The sequence below is a fragment of the Physeter macrocephalus genome, chromosome 6 (assembly GCF_002837175.3).
Source record: "Physeter macrocephalus isolate SW-GA chromosome 6, ASM283717v5, whole genome shotgun sequence".
Lineage (NCBI taxonomy): Eukaryota > Metazoa > Chordata > Mammalia > Artiodactyla > Physeteridae > Physeter > Physeter macrocephalus.
This window is the reverse complement of record NC_041219.1, coordinates 28,219,477-28,241,252: the sequence shown is the minus strand read 5'-3', so window position 1 is coordinate 28,241,252 and position 21,776 is coordinate 28,219,477. Positions and strand designations below refer to the sequence as shown.

Genomic DNA, 21,776 nt, shown 5'->3' with positions numbered 1-21,776 from the left:
GATTCTGTTTGCTAGTATTTTGTTGAGGATTTTTGCATCTATGTTCATGAGTGATATTGGTCTGTAATTTTCTTTTTTTGTAGTATCTTTGTCTGGTTTTGGTATCAGGGTGATGGTGGCCTCATAGAATGAGTTTGGGAGTGTTCCTTGCTCTGCAAATTTTTGCAGGAGTTTGAGAAGGATTTGTGTTAGCTCTTCTCTAAATGTTTGATAGAGTTCACCTGTGAAGCCATCTGGTCTTAGACTTGTTTGCTGGAAGATTTTTCATCACAGTTTCAATTTCATTATTTGTGATTGGTCTGTTTATATTTTCTATTTCTTCCTGGTTCAGTCTTGGAAGGTTATATCTTTCTGAGAATTTGACCATTTCTTCCAGGTTGTCCATTTTATCGGCACCATGTTACTTGTAGTAGTCTCTTAGGATGCTTTGTATTTCTGCGGTGTCTGTTGTAACGTCTCCTTTTTCATTTCTAATTTTATTGATTGGAGTCCTCTCCCTCTTTTTCTTGTTGAGTCTGGCTAATGGTTTATTCATAACGTATTGTTTAGCCTCCATGTGTTTGTGTTTTTTTTATGTTTTTTTGCCTGTAATTGATTTCTAGTCTCATAGCATTGTGGTCAGAAAAGATGCTTGGTATGATTCAGTTTTCTTAAATTTACTCAAGCTTGATTTGTCACCCAGGATGTGATCTATCCTGGAGAATGTTCCGTGCGCACTTGAGAAGACAGTGTAATCTGCTGTTTTCGGATGGAATGTCCTATAAATATCAATTAAATCTATCTGGTCTTTTGTGTCATTTAAAGCTTTTGTTTCCTTATTAATTTTCTGTTTGGATGATCTGTCCATTGGTGTAAGTGAGGTGTTGAAGTCCCCCACTACTGTTGTGCTACTGTCGATTTCCTCTTTTATACCTGTTAGCAGTTGCCTTATGTATTGAGGTGCTTGTGTGTTGGGTACATATATATTTATAATTGTTATATCTTCTTCTTGCATTCATCCCTTGATCATTAGGTAGTGTCCTTCCTTGTCTCTTTAATGTTCTTTGTTTTAAAGTCTATTTTATCTGATATGAGTATTGCTACTCCAGCTTTCTTTTGATTTCCATTTGCATGGAATATCTTTTTCCACCTCCTCACTTTCAATCTGTATGTATCCCTAGGTCTGAAGTGGGTCTCTTGTAGACAGCATATATATGGGTTCTGTTTTTGTATCCGTTCAGAGAGCCTGTGTCTTTTGGTTGGAGCATTTAATACATTCACGTTTAAGGGAATTATCAATATGGATATTTCTATTACCATTTTCTTAATTGTTTTGGGTTTCTTTTTGTACGTCCTTTTCTTCTCTTGTGTTTCCCACTTAGAGAAGTTCCTTTAGCATTTGTACAGCTGGTTTGGTGGTGCTGAATTCTCTTAGCTTTTGCTTGTCTGTAACTCTTGATTTCTCCATCAAATCTGAATGAGATCCTTGCTCGGTAGAGTAATCTTGGTTGTAGGTTTTTCCCTTTCAGCACTTTAAATATGTCGTGCCACTCACTTCTGGCTTGCAGAGTGTCTGCTGCAAGATCAGCTGTTAACCTTATGGGAATTCCCTTGCATGTTATTTGTTGCTTTTCCCTTGCTGCTTTCAGTAATTTTTCTTTGTCTTTAATTTTTGCCAGTTTGATTACCATGTGTCTCAGTGTGTTTCTCCTTGGGTTTATCCTGCCTGGGACTCTCTGTGCTTCCTGGACTTGAGTGGCTATTTCCTTTCCCATGTTAGGGAAGTTTTCGACTATAATCTCTTCAGATATTTTTTGGGGTCCTTTCTCTCTCTCTTCTCCTTCTGGGACCCCTATAATGCGAATGTTGTTGTGTTTAATATTGTCCCAGAGGTCTCTTAGGCTGTCTTCATTGCTTTTCATTCTTTATTCTGTTCTGCTGGAGTGAATTTCACCATTCTGTCTTCCAGCTCACTTAATCCGTTCTTCTGCTTCAGTTATTCTGCTATTGATTCCTTCGAGTTTATTTTTCATTTCAGTTATCGTATTGTTTATTTCTGTTTGTTTGTTCTTTAATTCTTCTAGGTCTTTGTTAAACATTTCTTGCATCTTCTTGATCTTTGCCTCCTTTCTTTTTCCGAGGTCCTGGTTCAGCTTCACTGTCATTATTCTGAATTCTTTTTCTGGAAGGTTGCCTATCTCCACTTCATTTAGTTGTTTTTCTGGGGTTTTATCTTGTTCCTTCATCTGGTACATAGCCCTGTGCCTTTTCAGCTTGTCTGTCTTTCTGTGAATGTGGTTTTTGTTCTACAGGCTGCAGGATTGTAGTTCTTCTTGCTTCTGTTGTCTGCCCTCTGGTGGATGAGGCTATCTAAGAGGCTTGTGCAAGTTTCCTGAGGGGAGGGACTGGTGGTGGGTAGAACTGGGTGTTGCTCTGGTGGGCAGAGCGCAGTAAAACTTTAATCCACTTGTCTGCTGATGGGTAGAGCTGGGTTCCCTCCCTGTTGGTTGTTTGGCCTGAGGCATCCCAACACTGGAGCTTACCCAGGCTCTTTGGTGGGGCTAATGGCGGACTCTGGGAGGGCTCACGCCAGGGAGTACTTCCCAGAACTTCTGCTACCAGTGTCCTTGTCCTCACGGTGAGACACAGCCACCCCCCGCCTCTGCAGGAGACCTTCCAACACTAGCAGGTAGATCTGGTTCAGTCACCTATGGGGTCACTGCTCCTTCCCCTGGGTCCCGATGCACACACTACTTTGTGTGTGCCCTCCAAGAGTGGACTCTCTGTTTCCCCCAGTCCTGTTTAAGTCCTGCAATCAAATCCTGCTAGCCTTCAAAGTCTGATTCTCTAGGAATTCCTCCTCCTGTTGACAGACCCCCGGGTTGGGAAGCCTGATGTGGGGCTCAGAACCTTCACTCCAGTGGGTGGACTTCTGTGGTATAAGTATTCTCCAGTCTGTGAGTCACCCACCCAGCAGTTATGGGATTTGATTTTATTGTGATTGCACCCCTCCTACCGTCTCATTGCGGCTTCTCCTTTGTCTTTGGATGTGGGGTATCGTTTTTGGTGAATTCCAGTGTCTTCCTATCGATGATTGTTCAACAGTTGGTTGTGATTTCGGTGCTCTCGCAAGAGGGAGTGAGCGCACGTCCTTCTACTCCACCATCTTGAACCAGTCTCCTCCCCAATATCATTTATTGAAGAGGCTGTTTCAGGCCGTGAATTCTGTAAACCATTTTGAGTTAATTTGTGTATGGTGTAAGATAGTTGTCTAGTTTTATTCTTTTGCATGTGGTGGTCCAGTTTTCCCAGTATCATTTATTGAAGAGACTGTCCTTTCTGCAGTGTATTTTTTTCTTCTTTTGTCATAGATTAAATGCCATATATGCATGGGTTTATTTCTGGGCTCTCTATATTCTGTTCCATTGATTTATGTGTCTGTTCTTGTGCCAGTATCATACTGTTTTGATTACTATAGCTGTGTAGTATAGTTTGAAATCAGGGAGTGTGATACCACCAGCTTTGTCCTTATTTCTCAAGATTGTTTTGGCTATTCAGAGTCTTTGGTGGTTCCATACAAACTTTAAAATTATTTCTTCTGGTTCTGTGAAATCTGCCACTGGCATTTTGTAGGGATCGCACTGAATCTGTAGATTGCTTTGGGTAGTATGCACATTTTAACAATATTCTTCCAATCCATGAGCATGGAATATTTTTCCGTTTTTTAGTATCTTCAGTTTTTTTCATCTGTGTCTTATAGTTTTCAGTGTATAGGTTTTCCTGTCCTTGGTCAAATTTATTCTTAGGTCTTTTATGCCTGGTAAATATTTATTGGATGCTAGACATTGTGAATTTTACTTTGGTGAGTGATAGATATTTTTGTATTCTGGTAAATATTCTTAAGCTTTGTTCTGGGACACAGTTCCTTGGAAACAGTTTTATCATTCTGGGTCTTACTTTTAAGATTTTTTAAGTGAGAACAGGTTAGTGTTTAATGCTGATTATTTCCCACTGCTGTGACCCTTCTGAGTACTCTACTCATATCTCTCTGAAATGAAGTTTTAAGTCTGGCTTTTGGGAAAAGGAACTCTATGTGAGCTCTAAATACTCATCCCTCTGATCCTTTCAGGTGGTCCTTTGCCATGGCCAGGAAGCTTTTGCAAAGCTCACCTTCTGTGTTTTCTGTCTCTTAGGGATCTTTCTTGCTTAATTATGTCCAGTGTCTTGAAAACCATTGTTTGTTTTTTGTTCAGTCTTTTATTTGTTTCAGGCAGGAGGGTAAACCTGGTCTCTATGCCATCTGCTGGCAGTGGAAGCACTTTTATTTTTAATTAAAATATTTTAATTAATTATGGAAATCTCAAACAAGTACAGAAGTATAGTGAGTGGTGTGATGCATCCCCACATACCCATCACCCAGCATCAGTAATTACCATCTCTGACCCAGTCTTGTTTTATCTTCTAACACTTCTGCCTCTGTCTCTCAACCCCTCTGGATTAATTTGAAACAAATCATATCATCTCAACCCTAAATATTTTAGTATACATCTCTATTATATACCAAAGCAGTTCCTCAAAAGTGTTTCCACAATACCATTTACATACCTAAAGTACTTATTTCTTTGAACCTCTTAGTGTTGTGTCTTTGTTCACGTATTCCTAATTTTCTCACAGTTTTGCTTGTTTGTTATTTTTAAAGTTGGTTTGTTTGAAAAAGCATCCAAATAAAATTTACTTATTCTTTTTAAATTACCATTCCTTCTCACTTTGGACTTGAAATTATTACAGACTCTTGACATCATAAACCATATTATAACAGGATCTTTCCATCTGGTTTCTTTAGCCCCATTTACTGCCTCTCCTTCCCATAGCCACCAGTTCTCTCCCATCAAAACTTTTGATCCATCTTGCTTCTTCCTAAAATATACATATGGTAATGCTGTTCTTAACCTTAAAAACCTTCAATGAATAAGCAAGGTACAGAAAAATGTGTATGGTATGCCTTTCTTTATAGAAAAATTAAAAGTAGTATATATGCTTATATATCTGTATTACTGCTTCAAGAAGGATACATAAATTATTGACAGTGGTTGCTTCCTAAGAGGGAAACTAGATGACTGAAGTGAGAAGAAGACTTAGTTGTTTTTTTTGTTTTGTTTTGTTTTTTTGCTGTACACGGGCCTCTCACTGCTGCGGCCTCTCCCGTTGCGGAGCACAGGCTCCGGACGTGCAGGCTCAGGGGCCATGGCTCACGGGCCTAGCCGCTCCGCGGCATGTGGGATCTTCCTGGACCGGGGCATGAACCCGTGTCCCCTGCATCGGCAGGCGGACTCTCAACCACTGCGCCACCAGGGAAGCCCAAGACTTAGTTTTTTAATATTATATTTTATTTTGTTTGAATTATTTTATTTATGTAATTTATTCATTTTAAGTAAAAGGAAAAAAAATTTAAATACTGAGTAAATTGTAAGAGTATGAACTTGGTGTTCAGGAAGCTTCCACTATGTGGCTCCCACCTCTTTCCCTTTTGTTTCCAGCCAGGATGCAGCTCTCCAAGGTGACGTTTAATGGAAACGTGTCAGCATGGCCTTGGTGTCACAGAGTCTAGAGATTACTACCAACATTAACACAGGGGCCCAGGATTCTAAATTTTCTGTAGTGCTTAGGGTGGTTCTATCTAAAATGCCTTTAGGTCACCTTTGAGGATCAGTTTTCTCCCCAGGGAATTTAATATTTTATCCATTCTTTGGTTTTGGGTTCTACCTAAGCTTTAGTTTTCCCATTCCTTTGATGTGCCATTCTTTCTGTCCTAAATGTCTTTTTTGTTCATCTTTACCTTTCTGGTAAGTCTGTATTGCCTATTTTTATAGGTATTCGTATGTATAAATTATTTTTCACCTGAAAGTTTGAACTTTTTATGGGGAGAGATGTACTTCCTTTGAGGTTTTGTAATCTTTAGCAAGTTTGACTCTGTGTGTTTCAGTTTCGATGAAAAGGGGTATGATAATGTAGCTATATTCTGGATTGTTGTGGGGATTAAATAAATAAATGCATGTAAGGAATTTACATGCATTATGTAGATTATAGTATGTTGCACAATGCTTTACATATAGTAGGCATTCATTCAGTAAAGTTTTGGGGATATTTGGAGTATTGATGAATAAATAAACGAATATTATTCCTAGTTTTCAGAGATTAATGTAAATACAAACTAGGTCTTTTAAAAATTTTTTTTTACAACCAGTATTCATTAATTAATTGATTCAAGAAGTAATCGAGTGTTTCCTTTGTGCTAGGCAGTAGTGTGTGGTTTTGGGAACACATGGTGACTAAAGACTAACTGTGTTCTTTTGAGGAGCTTACGTAAATACTTACTGAAATATGAGTTCTATAAGAGTATAACATGGAGGAGCCTAAATTAATTTTGCTGGTAAATATCAGCTTTCTCTGACTGAAAATAAGTCTGAAGAATTTCCTGTGGTATACCAAATTGTTATACTTTTATTTTGCTTGCTTTAGAAAATAGAATCAGCCACTGTATCCAACATGATAATCTTAGCTGCCAACATACTTTTTCCTATTAATAATAATAATAATAATCAGTGATTGTCTTTACCTCATGTTAATGGAATTTTGGACATCTCTGAGAGCTTGAAATTGAGTTTCTTTGTTTCAAATGATGGTTCTATTTATATAATGGTTATTGTAAAATTAGGTATATCATGAAATTTCTATTAGTTTAATTTCATTGTCATAATTAGAGAAGCTTTGAAATTTGATTCTTCAATTTAATATTTGTGATTTCATATTTAGAATTGTTTTATATTTCTCTACATATTAGGTATTAAGTCCACAAAAGTTGGAATTGTTACGAGCTGAAATACAACAAGAACTAGAAACTCCAATGAGAGAATGTTTTAGGCGTCTGGATGAAGTAAGTAATTTGTATAGAAGGACTGTGCATTTATCTTCATGTGACTGTGAAAAGCTTGAGCAAAAGCATCATTCTTCTACTCAAAAGCCCTGCAATAGCTTCCATTCTTACTCAGAGTCCTTATAGCAGCCTTTAAGACTGCACACAATCAGATCCCATTCTTCCGTCCACATTGGCCTTCTTGGTGTTTCTTTGGCACTTCAGAAATGGTGCAGTTCAAGTCTTTGCCTGACTTGTTATTCCTGCTACGTATCTCTTGGCTAATTTTCTCATCTTTTTCTAGTCTGCTGAAATTTCACCTTTACAGTAGGGCCAACTTTGACCAACCCCTGCCTCCTTTTAATATTGCAACTTACGTTTACTGTCACTCTTTAGACTTTTGGATACCCATTTACCCTGCTCTACTTTTTATTTTTCTCTAGTATTTATAATCTTCTAATACGCTATATAATATTTATTGTGCTTATTTTTAAAATTTTCCCTTTTACAACTGCTAGAATGTAAGTTGTATGAGAGGAGGAACCTTTATCTGGTTTTGTTCACTGTTACAATCCAAGTTCCTAAAACACTTGCTAGCATACAACAGGTGCTCAATTAATGTTTGCTGAATGAAAGAATGAATTTCATGCAGCCTCAGAAAAGTAAAAATTTGTTAGTTTTTCTTCAGATTGAGATCAGTCTCCTCATATGAAATGTTGGTATAATGTGACTAAATGTTTACTGAAGGGAACAGGAAGAGATGACAGATATTGACTATATTAGGTACTATCCTAGACATTTCATACATTACCTTATTTAATAAATATACTGGGCCTTATACATACAAATGAATATTTTCCCCCTCAAAATGGTCCCCTTTGGAAAGTTGTAGACTAGTGATGCTGTCGTTGCACAAAACAGTTGTGGGAATCCTCTTTTTTATAAATGATTTTCTGGCTTGATAAAGTCATCTTTTGAATATCATCCTGGTGGGTAACCAGAGCATTATGGTTTAGTAGATTTAATTTTGGATTATAAAAAATCACTTAAATCTGAGCTGGGTGATCAAGTTAAGAAAAAGCATGGTTTTTTTTTTTTTTTAAAGTATGTTTCTAATAAAATCACAAAACCCACTTTCTTGGTTTGTAAACAGGCTTAGAAATCTTTCAACTAAAGATTTATAGTGAGCTGAGTATTTTAGGAGGTGTGCTTTCCTTGTTAATTCCCTGATGTATGTTGGAATAGTGTCTCCATCTTCCTGCTCTGTTGCCTGAGTTTTTATTGAGATTCAGAATGCCAGCAGCTTTTGAAGTGTTAGGAAGCAGAATTTCGGAGCATAGGCATTGCATGTGTTCTTGGTTAGTCAGGAGAGTTGGTGCTACATATATACTTCAGACTGGTGTGTTGAATTGGACTATCATTGTAATATTTGGCTGAACCTTGAGTTACTGTACTAAACATTCAAATAATCATTTACTTCCTTAGAATTCATCCTTTATGACTTTTAAGGGGGTATTTTATATTAAAATTAATTTTTAAAATCTATTTTGAAAGGTGTGCTACATTTTAAAATATTATTTTATTAAGCCCAGAGGTCAAAAGTTTTGACATGCTAATACATTTTTATTATTAGAATCAGTGAGGAAATAAGATTAATTGAATGGCAATTTGTTTTACTGATACCTTTTCAGGAGTGTGCTAGTTCTGTTTGTAGCATTCTTGTCATGAGAACTTTTCCAAGGTTTGTTTATACTTCTGTTAAGCTTAATTTTTACTTTTAGAATAGTTCTTAGTATAAAACAATTTAAAATTTTTGAAAAGGTGATTTTTGAAGTGAGTACAAATTTCATTTATAAATTTGTGGTAAATTACAATCTTCTTTTAATTTAGGAAGTAGAAAAGTATAGAGCTGAATATAATAAACTTCGCTATGAACACACATTTCTCAAATCAGAATTTGAACACCAGAAAGAAGAATTTGCACGTGTTTTAGAAGAAGAAAAAATAAAATATGAATCAGAGGTGAGTGACTGATTATACTAGTTTAGTCATTATCCTGCTAGTCAATAAAAATTTTATCATTTTATATTTTTTGTGAATCTCAACTTAAAGTTGATTAACTTTAAGTTGATTAACTTAAAGTTGATTGCATAATTGTTTTATTAATTAATGGTTAAGTATTTGTCATGATTTTCATCTGCTCTATAGCAACATTTTTCTGGTGAATGTTCTTTTTGGACTGTTAAAAGATGAAGAAAATTTATTTTGCCCCAGTCAGTGGAGATAGATAGCAGAGACAGATAGATAGTCTGTGTGATTGCTTATTTAGCACTGTCCCCCTCTACTTATTGGAATCAAACCATGTTCAGGAGAGCTCTGGCTGTCAGCCCATGCTCCTTGTTTCCACTGATACAAACAGGGGATTTATACTTTAGGGTGTGCCCATCACCATCACTTTGTTCTTTCTGGCATCTACAGCTGCAACATTCTGTCTCTGAGGCCTATAGCCTATACCCCTATTCCCTATCTATTAAGTTTGGCAGCCTCTCTTCTCATTTTGTCGTTTGTCTCCTAATTTTGCCAAAAACGAGGTTTGTGTCTCTTTTTCTTCATGTTGCTTTTAGGTGATTTTTCAGGATGGAAAGGGAGAAATATCAGTTTTATGTTGCTATATTCAAATAAGAAATCTAATGCTAGTTGAATTTATTAAAAAATAGCTTGTTGTCCGTACTTACATGAAGCATTTTATGTACAAACACATCTTCATAATACATTTATTGCATTGACTTTATTTGGAATTAAGAGCTAAAATATACTCTCCTTCCTTTACCAATTACTGATTGGATCAGACTGATTTCTTCTTAACAGTGAGCAAATTGCTCCATGATAGTTTGAAATGTAAGAAGTTGAATGAACTTTGTATCATTTGAGTCTGTTAAGAATTTGGTACCAAAAAACCATAAATAATTATAGTCTTTTTCATTAAAAAAAATTATTTATGGCTTTTTTTTTTTTTTTTTTACATATGATCTCATGTCTATTACGGTCAGTGATAATGGAGCAGGATCGTCTTATTTTCTTCATTTTAAATGGCAACACTGAAGCACAAGATAAGTGACTTGCCCATAGTCTCATAGAAACTCAGCAGCCAAGTTAACAGTAGAACTCAGGTACCCCAACTCCTAGCCCAGAGTTTTAAGTTTCAAATTATTAATGATTTGAGGTTGCCATTGCTAATTAGGGGCCATCTAACCACTGTAATATTGTAGAGAGATCAGTTGATTTATATTATGTAAGATATTGAAAGATTTTGAGTCTGTAATTATGACAGACTTAAAGGAGCTACATATAAAAATTTTCCTGTGGAAAAAAAAGAATGATAAAAAGATTTCCAACCTAAAATGTAGATTTAGTATATTGAAGAGTAACTACTGAGGCTGAAGATAGTGATGCTTTATTTTATACTTTGCTTTTAAAATCTAATATTGATGTTTATCTGGTAATGATTATTTGTATTCTGTAGTTTCTAGTTTTATTGTTTTTTTTAAAGAATGAAACCTGCATCTGAAACCTGGTGGCTGTTCTATTTTTCACCCATGAAAGACCAAATGATATTAAAAATTTTAAGGTGCCAGTGGCATCTTAAATAATTTTCTAATAGGAATGTCTTACGACATTCTTAGAAATCTGCAGATAAACGGCTAGCTAAGAAGCTATGATTAGTAAAGGCTAGAAAAGTAAAACTTTCTAATAAGACTGAAGTTCTCGTATGAGTGTGTTTCGTGTTTGGTAATTGCAATCATTGTTGCTTTTGTTGTGGTCATCCATTTACAATGCTTGGTGTCAGTTTATCTCTTGTAAAAATAAAATACAGTGTGTGTGTGAGTTGTGAAAAAAAAAGACTGAAGTTCTCTCCTTTCTACTTCATAGTTGATTATGCAGGAGTAATATTAATTAGTGGATAATTGGGTATCTGCTTTCATTCCATCACTTATCTTTACACTCCAGTTTCTCTATACAATTAAAGTAAAAACTAGTGAGATGATGTGGACACAAAACAGCAGTAAAACTTCAAAGTAAAGCCTACTCTTGCCATCTATCAATTTTACAATTTTAACTGGTATAAAATATATTAGCTTGGTGTACTAAAAATAATTGGATTTTCTTGCATTAATTAAGGACTCACAATACTGTACATTTTCACTTCTACAGATAAAAGAAATAACTGAATATTCTTTAGTGTTTTGTTTCATGGGGGAATACTTGAGGAAGATTTTGTTAGTGTTTTCCTGAGAAGCACTCTAGGAATTCACATGTCCCTCATGATATTTTGAAGTTTAAAAGGTATATGAAAGAAGATACCTTTATGAAAAAGATAATGGCATGATTTCTCAGTGCATTTGGCTGTATACAGATGAAATTCTGAAGTTACATATATAGTTGTTATTTGGAATTGGTACTACTGTGTTTATATTTTATTAGGACTCTGATTTTATATTATTCTGCAAATAGTAATGAAGAGCAGTACAAAGAGTTTTAGATACAGGTGATTGTAATGTAGCCTGAATGAGTGAAAGAGTAATCCAATGGAGATATTAAGATCTAGAGAAAGGGCAGTGAGCACTGCATCATATGAAAAACTGTCAGTGACACAATACATAGTGATAGGTCTCTGACATTATTCCATCATGCTCTCCAAACTGGCTGAGCTCTACCTTGGCTTGTATGGGGCTGGTGAGAAGCCAAATTTCCTATAGCAAAAAAGGAGAACTTCTTTGGGTCCCTATTACCACATGCTGTTTTTTCATTTTAGCACTGGTAGCACAGAACTGATAATGCGCTCCTTCTTTGGGTCCTTATCCTGACATGTTTGTCGGTGGACATCATGAAATCTCTCAAAACACTTCTTTTTTGTTCTGATAGGTTTTGAAGTTCTACCTGGAGTGCTGCTTTAGGTCCAGGTGGGTTCCGTTATCTGAAATATTTCAAGTTCTCTAACTTACACCCTTCTCAGATTACTCTGAACTATTGATACATTACAATAGATAAAAGTCTCCCAAATTAAAATTAAATTACTTCACAGTTGGAATTCTCTGGAATTGATTTTAGCAAACTTTTAAGAAGAGCTTTGTGAAATTTTACTCATTAAACTTTGCTGTGAATGCAGTTTTTAATATCTCAAAAACTTAACTTTTTGCCTGTAAAATTTTAAACATTTTAGATGTTCATTTAGCATGACATGGGGAACTGATTTAATTTCTCTGTGCATCAGTGTCCTCATCTATAAAATGTCCTCATCTATAAAATCTATCTCATGGGGTTGTTTTATGGATTTAATAAATTAATGTGTGTAAAGTGCTTAGACAGCACAAAGTAAGCCTTCAATAAATGGTAGCTGCTATTATCATTATTTAAAGTTCCACATGCTGAGGTTTCTTGAGTATATGATCTTGTCCTTTACTTGAGCATGTTAGAGTTTTCAGTGTCAGGTCTGCACTTAGATCCTCTAAGTATTTTGAGGGCATATCTCATTACAGTGCCTGCATCCCCCATCTTCAGCTCACCATCATTCTGACTGCTCTGCTTTCAGGTGCTCTCTGCCCTAGCTTTTCCTATCAGTCACAGTTAGTTGTCTTTCTTTTACTACACTCATGACCTCTCGGGGCCTGAAAAAGGCATATGTTTATTATCGCTATTCTCTTGTTCAGTTTGAGTAGAATTCTTCTAAAGACACTGAACATCACCTCATTTCCCAGCAGTTCTTGCATCCCATCGTCTGATCTTTCCATATTTATGTCTGGAGGCAAATACATGAAAGTTCTTAGTACTATCTTTCTCTTACTAGGAGAAAGTAAAGAGTTTAAGGAAAGGAGATGTTATCTTCCAAAATTAGATTAAAATATGAACTTTAAATCTGTAAATAATTTAAGTGCTACCATCTTCTTAGTGTAAGTAAATGAGAAAATGTTTTTGTTTTCCATCATTGATACAGGAAAAATCAATTCTAATACATATAGGGGAAAAGGGGAAACTTGGAATAATAGGAATATAAAAAGGTAAGCTAACTTGATTTTAAAAACAAAGATCAGGGAACTTGGAATTTCATGTGCAAAATGTTTACCATAATCCCTGACAAATAGTAAATATTCAAATTAATGGTATTATCACTCTCAGTACCTGACAGCATTAATCGTAGTACTAATTTTCATAATAAATATAGTAGATATTTTAAAATAGATTTCATATTTGTAAATGAGAAGCTACAGAAGTTGAAGAAGTGAAAGAAAACAAATTTGTATTTAATTTACTGGGAGAAGCACTTTATAATTCTTTGAATTTTGTCAACAACCCTAGAGATTAGATAATCATTATTCCCATTTTATAAATGAGAAAATGCTCATGAAGCACTGAGAGACTGGTTCAAGGTTGGACAGCTAGTAGGTGGTAGAGCCAGGAATCAAATCTAGGTAGTCTGGGGGTTTCTGCTTCTGGCCATGGTAGGGTTTTAGGGACTGAATTTAAATTAAGGTGCTGACTAAAAACTGGGACAAAATATAGGAAACTGTGGTTTTTAGACACTAGAAAACAGGCAGTACAAGGCAGTGATCCCTAAAAGAAGGAAACAAATAAAATGAGCTCTGAGATTGCCTCATCTTATGTCCACCAGAGTGGAAAGGCCACCTAATGCGTGGTGCATTGCATAGAAGACTCGGAAGGATTTTATCTCAGTAGTAGGGCCAAATTAGCCCCACAATAGTGGCTACTCTGGTTCTGCCTAACAAGTGTGAAAGAAAGATTTGAAAGGATCAAACTATTCCTAAGTAACTTAACTGAATAATAGAACAGATTTAAAAGTATGTAAAGGAGTACAAAAGAACCTAGCATTAAAATAAAATAAAAATAAAATTCACAATGTCTGACATCCAGGATAAAAAGACTGGGTTCATAGTTGTATTCTACCAAACATTTAAGGAAGAAATTATACCCTGTCTTTACAGTTTCTTTCAAAAGATAGAATCAGAAGGAATCTTCTTAATTCATTCCATGAAGCCAGCATTACCCTAATACCTAATCCAAACAAAGACGTTACAAGAAGGCTATAGACCAAACTCTCTCATGAACAAAAATGCAAGAATCCTCGACAAAGGGCTTCTGTCGTGGCACAGTGGTTAAGAATCTGCCTGCCAATGCAGGGGGACACGGGTTCAAACCCTGGTCTGGGAAGATCCCACATGACGTGGAGCAACTAAGCCCGTGCGCCACATCTCCCGAGCCTGTGCTCTAGAGCCCGCGAGCCACAACTACTGGAGCCCGTGCTCCGTAACAAGAGAAGCCACCAAAATGAAAAGCCCACGCACCACAGCGAAGAGTAGCCCCCACTCACCGCAGCTAGAGCAAACCCGTGTGCAGCAACGAAGGCCCAATGCAGCCAAAAATAAGTAAAATAAAATAAATTTTAAAAATAATAAAGAATCCTCAACAAAATATTAGCAAATTGAAATCAACAATGTATAAAAAGAATAATGCCTCATGAACAAGTAGGATTTATTTCAGGCGTTCAAAGCTGGTTCAACATTAGAAAATGAACTAATGTAATTCATCACATCAATAGGCCAAATAAGAAAACTCACATCATCATATCAATAGATACAGAAGAAGTTGTTGATAAAAGCCAACACCCATTCATGATAAAACTCGCAGCAAACTAGGACTAGAGGGGAACTACCTCAACTTGATAAAGAACATCTATAAAAAAAGTACAACTAACGTCATACCTAGTGGTGTGAAACCAGAAGCTGTCCCACTAAAATCAGGGAACAAGGCAAGGGTGTCCCCTCTTACCAGTCCTTTTCAGTATTGTACTGGAGTCTTAGCTAATACAGTAAGACAAGAAAAGGAAATAAAAGACATACAAATTTGGAAGGAAGAAATAGAGCTGTCTTTGCTTACAGATACATGATTGTGCAGAAAATCTGAAACAATCAATAAAAAACTCCTGGAACTAATCCAGCTTTTACAGTGGAGTTGCAGGATACAAGGTTAATATACAAATGGCAGTCACTTCCTATATGACAGTAATCAACAAGTGGAATCTGAAATTAAAAACATAATATCATTTACATTAGCATCCCCCCAAATGAAATACTTAAAATAACTATGTACAAGATCTAAATGAAGATCTGATGAACATAATCAAAGGATGAATGGAGTGATATTTCACCTTCATGGAGAGGAAGACAATGTTGCCAAGATGTCTGTGCTTCCCAACTTGATCTGTAGGTTCAGTACAGTCCCAATCAAAAGCCCAGCAAGTTTTGTGGATATTGACAAACTGATCCTAAAGTTTATAGAGAGCGTCAAAAGACCCAGAATAGCCAGCACAATATTGAAGAAGAACAAAGTTGAAGGACTGACTATAAAGCTATGGTAATCAAGACAGTGTGCTGTTGGCAAAAGAACAGACAAATGGATTAATAGAACAGACCAGAGAGTTGAGAAATAGACCCATAGAAATATCATCATCTGTTCTTTGACAGAGGAGAAAAGGCAGAGTAGAGAAAAATGGTCTTTTCAACAAATGATGCTAAAACAACTAAATATGCAAATGCAAAAAAAAAAAGTGGATCTAGACACAGAGCATACAACTTCACAAAAATTAACACACAATAGATTATAGACCTAAATGTAAAACTTAAAATTATCAGACTCCTAGAAGATAATGTAGGGAAAAACCTAGATGACCTTGGGTTTGGTGATGACTTAGATACGCCACCAAGATATGGTACTTGATACATGAAAGAAATAATAAGTTAGACTTCATTGAAGTAAAAAATTTCCACTCTGAAAGACACTCTAGAGAATGAGAAGAGAAGCCATAGGCTGGGAGAAAATATTTGAAAAAGATATATCTGATAAAGGACTGTTACCCAAAATATACAAAGAACTCAAGCTCAACAATAAGAAAACAAACAACTGGATTAAAAAATGGGCCAAAGACCTTAACAAACATCTCCCCAAAGAAGATATACAAATGGCAAATTAGCACCTGAAAAGATGTTGAACATCATATGTCATTAGGGAATTCAGGACTTCAAGGGAGATGACATGTGAATCTGAGATTGGAGGAAAAGGGGAGAGCTGAGGCTGTGTCCAAGATCTTTACCCAGAGAATGGATAGCAGTGATTGAATACGAGCTCCTCCAGAACAGAGGTTTTATGATTGTAGTTGCCCCTTGAACAACACGGGGTTTGAACGGTGTGGGTCCACTTATACCTGGATTTTAAAAAATAAATACACATACAATACTGCATATAAGTGGACCCGCACCGTTCAAACCCATGTTGTTCAAGGGTCAACTGTACACAATCCACGGTTGGTCGAATCGGCAGATGTAGAACCCGCCCATACAGAGGACTGATTTGAGCCCTTGGTTTTTGGTATCTGTAGCAGGTCCTGGAACCAATCCTGTTAGATACTGAGAGCCAGCTGGCTGTCTCTGCTTATCTGCTAGGTTCTCTAATGTATCCTTAATACCTAGAGCAGTGCTGCCTACGCAGTAAGTACTCAATATTTGTTGCATGAACGAATGAATAGAGAAGTTAGAAGGCAGTGATTACCAGTTTTGGGAGGAGTGACTTGATAGAGAACTCTTGTTGAGGGGTTATAAATGTGAGATCTAATCCTGAATTTGCTATTAGCTAGTCCAGAGCTTCAGCTCTCACTTCAGCTATCACATAGATGCCTTTTAAAACTACTGGAGGAAGCAATAACATAGAAAACATGCTGGTCATGAACATTAGCTTTCTTATCCCATATGTAAAATGAAGACTACAAGATAAATTATTGTTACTAAATGCAATTTTATATATAACACTTAGCACTTGATCCATATTAAGTACTCAGTAAAGGGCACCATTGTTTGAACCCGAGTTTCATATCTATGAGCTGCCACACCTCTGATAGCACAGTAGGACAATATTTGGATTTCCTCATGCAAAAGCTAAGTGGTTTCTAAAAGATCTTCCAGCCCAGCCCTTCATTTTAACTGATGCCAAAGTGAAAAAGTGACTTCCACAAAGTCATACACCTGGCTGAAGGAAAGATAATATGGAGGGAAAAAGGTAGTTGGAGACCAAACCTTGGGTAATGTTTATGTAAAGGATGGGAGGAAAAATAGACACTAATTAGTTGAGTTTTTGAGGGCTTGACTCTGAATTTTACAGCTGCCTTCTATAATAAATTTTATTTTCTGGGAAGAAATGGCATTTGCCTGCTGTGGATAGCTCTACCTATATTTCCCATTGACATCTTTTTTTTTTTTTTTTTTTTTTTGTGGTATGCGGGCCTTCCTCTGCTGTGGCCTCTCCCGTTGCGGAGCACAGGCTCCGGACGCGCAGGCTCAGCGGCCATGGCTCACGGGCCCAGCCGCTCCGCGGCATGTGGGATCCTCCCAGACCGGGGCGCGAACCCGGTTCCCCTGCATCGGCAGGCGGACGCGCAACCACTGCGCCACCAGGGAAGCCCTCCCATTGACATCTTTAATTCAGCTTCAATTTAATGTCCAAAACCAAACTGGAATCACTACATGTTAGAACTGAATGGGATCTTAGAGGGCCTCATTCTAACCTCTCATTTTACAGATGAGGAAAACATTCTGCCCTGAGGTGGAGGTCTCACACTTCTTAGATTCACTTATAGTAATGTGAGCAATCAGTTATCTCTTGAGCCATTTTTGCCCAGGCTGCAGAGCATTACTTTAAGTCCTTTTGGCTTAGAGTGAGCCTTCTAAGCTCATCCTGGCTGCAACAACCCCTGGTGCTGTTTGTAGCCGTTGCTTCTAACTTTCTTTTTCTTTTTTCTTTTTTTTAAACAACTGAATCTTTAAGTTAAATCACCTGAAGAAACCCCACATATAAAAAGAGACTAAAAAGAGGAGCTGCTGTGGTTAACAACAAAGGTTTGTTGGTGGTGATAGTAGGGGATAGGGAGTTGGCGAGATCAGCAGAGGGAAGGAATGAGTTTTTTGTTTCATTTTGTGTGTGTGGTATGCGGGCCTCTCACCGCTGTGGCCTCTTCCGTTTTGGAGCACAGGCTCCGGACGCTTAGGCTCAGCCGCTATGGCTCACAGGCCCAGCCGCTCCGCGGCATGTGGGATCCTCCTGGACCGGGGCACGAACCCGCGTCCCCTGCATTGGCAGGCGGACTCAACCACTGCGCCACCAGGGAAGCCCCAAAGAATGAGTTTTACTGTGATTACTTGGACCCTCATTCCTGGAGGTGAGGGGCCTCTGAAGTGCCTCAGAGGTTAGGAAGCAGTTTGAAATCCCCTGATTTGGAGGCACATGAGATCTGGCAGCGATGGTTGGCGTGAATGAGAAGACCACTGGTATTTTTGTTCAACAAGTTCTTCGGTGATTTGTCTACATGCCCTGGAGTAATGATTTTCAGCTCTTTCTTGGATCTGAGAATTAAGAACTAGGCCATCACTACAACTAGGGCTTTAATAAACTCTCAGCTATTATTTAAAAGCTCTCATCAGTCACATTTGTTGCTACTTATATGGACAAGCAGCTTTTTTTGTAAATTAAGTTGCCTTGGAATAGATGATTTTATTAGTATAGATATAGCCCAAGAATTACTGTCACATGAGGAAAAAAGCTTAGGAGTAATCAGTTTATGCAAGATCAGTATGATCTTGCATAAACCCCTGTAATGTTCTGATGAATTTTAAAATACTTGACATATTTTAAATTATTATTTTATAGTATATTTATAATTTTGAATTTTAGGCAGCAACTGATGAAGCCCTGTGCTAGGCACCACGGGGAGATGGAGGGAAAATAGGACAAGGTCCTTGCCCTCACATTTGAGTCATGCCAAGTACAGAGTGAAGAATGTGACATTTTAGGATTTTTTTCCTTTGTACTTCGTTTTACCACCTGAGCTTTTTTTTTTTCATATTGTACAATTTTTAATTTTAATTTACTGACTTGTAAAGCATGTTCATGGCTGAAAATTTGATAATTTAAGGTTGTATGCTTTCTTTCAAATTGTCATCAGATTGCAAGACTGGAGAAAGATAAAGAAGAACTACATAACCAGCTGCTTAGTGTTGATCCCACAAGAGACAGCAAACGAGTGGAGCAGCTTGTTCGAGAAAAAGTCCATTTGTGTCAGAAATTAAAAGGTTTAGAGGCTGAAGTAGCAGAATTGAGAGCTGAAAAAGAAAATTCTGGTGCTCAGGTAGAAAATGTCCAGAGAATTCAGGTGCGGCAGTTGGCTGAGATGCAGGCTACAGTCAGATCCCTGGAGGTAAGGTTTTAATTGCTTCCCGGTAGACTATTGCGTACTTTTTTTTAAAGTGCAGTTGACAAGCCTCTGATTTTTTAGGGCATAAATGTATGCTCACCAATCTAATGCTGACGCATTTGTGGAATCCCAAGAGTATATATACTTTTTGTAAAGAAGAAAGCTCTTGATTCATAAGCAATAGCTATGCTACTACATTTACAAAGGGATTATTTATTCTTTGGGAGTCATGTCGCCTATCTGAAATGATTTAACTTTTACAATGCCACAGAGTAGAATATGCAAAATTCAAAAAAAATTGAGTTTCTGAAGACTAAAGTCATCTCAAACCAGAAAGAGCAATTTCTTCCTAGTTATTTCCTTACACTGCGATTCAAGATCTTAAAATCGTAAATCCTGTTTCAACAGAAGTACCATACTTATATATCTTATGACAGCTTCTTGCTGGAGTTACAAAATTCAACTTGGCTACTAATGCATGTAAGCCTTTACTGAATTATTTCCCTGAGTTCATTAGAGAAAGAAAAGAACTGGCAGAGCTAAGCTGGTACTCCTAGAGGTATTCTCCTATGAAAGTTCTTGTTTCTGTTGTTGGAGAGGAAAAACTTTTTTTTCATCCTCTTAGGTTCAGAGTTTAAGGGTTGTGAATTAAACTGACAACAGACAGCTTAGCAAGAGAAAAGATAGATTTTTATTCATGTATGTAAACAGCAGTTCACAGAAAAATGTGACTCAAAGAGGCAGTAGTAATTTGGGGTGTATATACCAATCTAATAAGGAAGAGAGAGGGGGAGAAAGCACACTTATAGGGAAACAAATGACTTTTAGGAAAGATAAACGGGCCCTTAGGAAAACAAATGGCAGATATGACAATTTTGTGATGTTGTTTGTGTAGGTGCTTTCTTATCCTGGTGTTGACTTCTTGTCTTCTGTGATAGAAGTTGGCTTTCCCTAGTTATGAAACCCCTGGGGAGGGGACTTCTAACACTTAAATTCTTTTTAGAGGCTCTACTTTTAGACAGATAAGAGGAGTTCAGGAAAAAACTTTGTCCTGTGTCTGCTGATTCTCAAAAGCCTTCCGCTCCAAATAATTCTTATTCCACAGTGGCATATTCTGGACCCCTTTACAGTTTTATTGAGATAATGCTTATTCCTCCTAGTCCTTAGTGTCTTACATGTAACAAATATACTAGTTTGATAGTTTTTAAAAATTTATTTTGAGCAGTCCAAAATGTTTTGTTTAGTTTTCTTCAGAATAGTTGTGAAGTGATTTGAACTGGAGGGAAATTAGTGTGCACCTAGTTTGTAATTAAAATCCAATATCCAAATCCAAAGTAGTGATTTTTTTCCAGACAGCAAACTGGTACAAGAAGTACATTAATATGTTTTGAAGAGTAGAAGTCACCTTTTTATTTTTTGGATGAAGCTTCTGACAGTATTTAGTGGTTTCCTGAATTAAAATTGTCAGTATCATTGGACCTTAGACATGAGGCAGTTCAGAATGAAGTGTTTATGTTGCCATCCTTCCATCCTTAATGTATTTACACAGTGACAGTGGGATGACTGTGATTGAGTATGGTGTGTGATCTCAATGTGAAACTTTGCGTTGAGGTCATTTAGAGTGATTATTTTCAGGACCAGTTGAATGATGACAAAAGATGGGAGGTTCTTTCACAAGAGCCTGTATTTCATTTTATCATTTGTCAGATGAAATGAAAATACGCACATGACAGGTAGCCTGCCTTTCTTTGATTTTTTTTTTTTTTGTCATTGTGCCTGAAGAGTATCATTTTTTATGTGAGGGAAATAGGGGTTTTTTTCTGAATTATTTGTTGAATACACTCCTTATCATATTTAAGATATATAGGAAATGAGCTGTTGCAGAACTGAAGCTTTTCCTTTAAATGCAAAATGTTTTCATTTTAACTATTTTGAATAGAAGTATTTTTAAAAAGCATTTAGTTTTCCCGTTCTAATTAAAGAGCACTATGAGTATTACCAACTGGAAATTTTCTTGACAACTTACTTCATGAAGAATATTATGTGATGAGTTCAGGAGTTATTGAGTTCTTTGCCCATACTTTCAGAAGCTCCAGATTAGTTGAGGATTTTGAATTTTTAATCTCTTGGGGATTGTTTTCTAATCTCCATTGATTTTAGATTTTCAGTTCTCACTTCTTAGTACTACACATAAGCCCTCTCCTCTACCTTGTAATATGCTTTTTCATATCTGCTGTGTACTTGAAATCCCCCAAAATGCTTGTTTGAATTATGTCCACAATAGTAGTAAATAGGTATCAAGTGAGTGTGTTAGGTACGCTCTCTCATGAGAGAAGTGTATGGGTTTTATCTTGGTGGTGGCTGTTGATAAGTTGTTTGTCCAGATAACTTTGTTGCATATTTCCTGGAGCAAATATCTTGCATTTGAATTCTACCAATTGCTTTGTGAAAACTCTTGTTACTTCGATATATGTTAATATTGTTGAGGTTTTGAATAATTTTGGGTAGTATGATTATTACATTTATTTAAATAGTGCTTATTTTGTTTTTATATAATTGAAAAATTGTCAACAA

At 36.7% G+C, this 21,776-nt stretch overlaps 1 protein-coding gene across 1 annotated transcript in view; it reads left to right on the top strand.

Annotated features, from left to right (window-relative positions):
- CEP83 (centrosomal protein 83) overlaps positions 1-21,776 on the top strand; it is a 126,036-nt gene that overhangs the window by 58,458 nt on the left and 45,802 nt on the right. Inside the window, exons 4-6 of the mRNA XM_007104760.4 lie at positions 6,821-6,913; positions 8,783-8,914; positions 18,954-19,205. Coding sequence (XP_007104822.1) covers positions 6,821-6,913; positions 8,783-8,914; positions 18,954-19,205 — 477 coding nt within the window. The remainder of the gene's footprint in view (positions 1-6,820; positions 6,914-8,782; positions 8,915-18,953; positions 19,206-21,776) is intronic.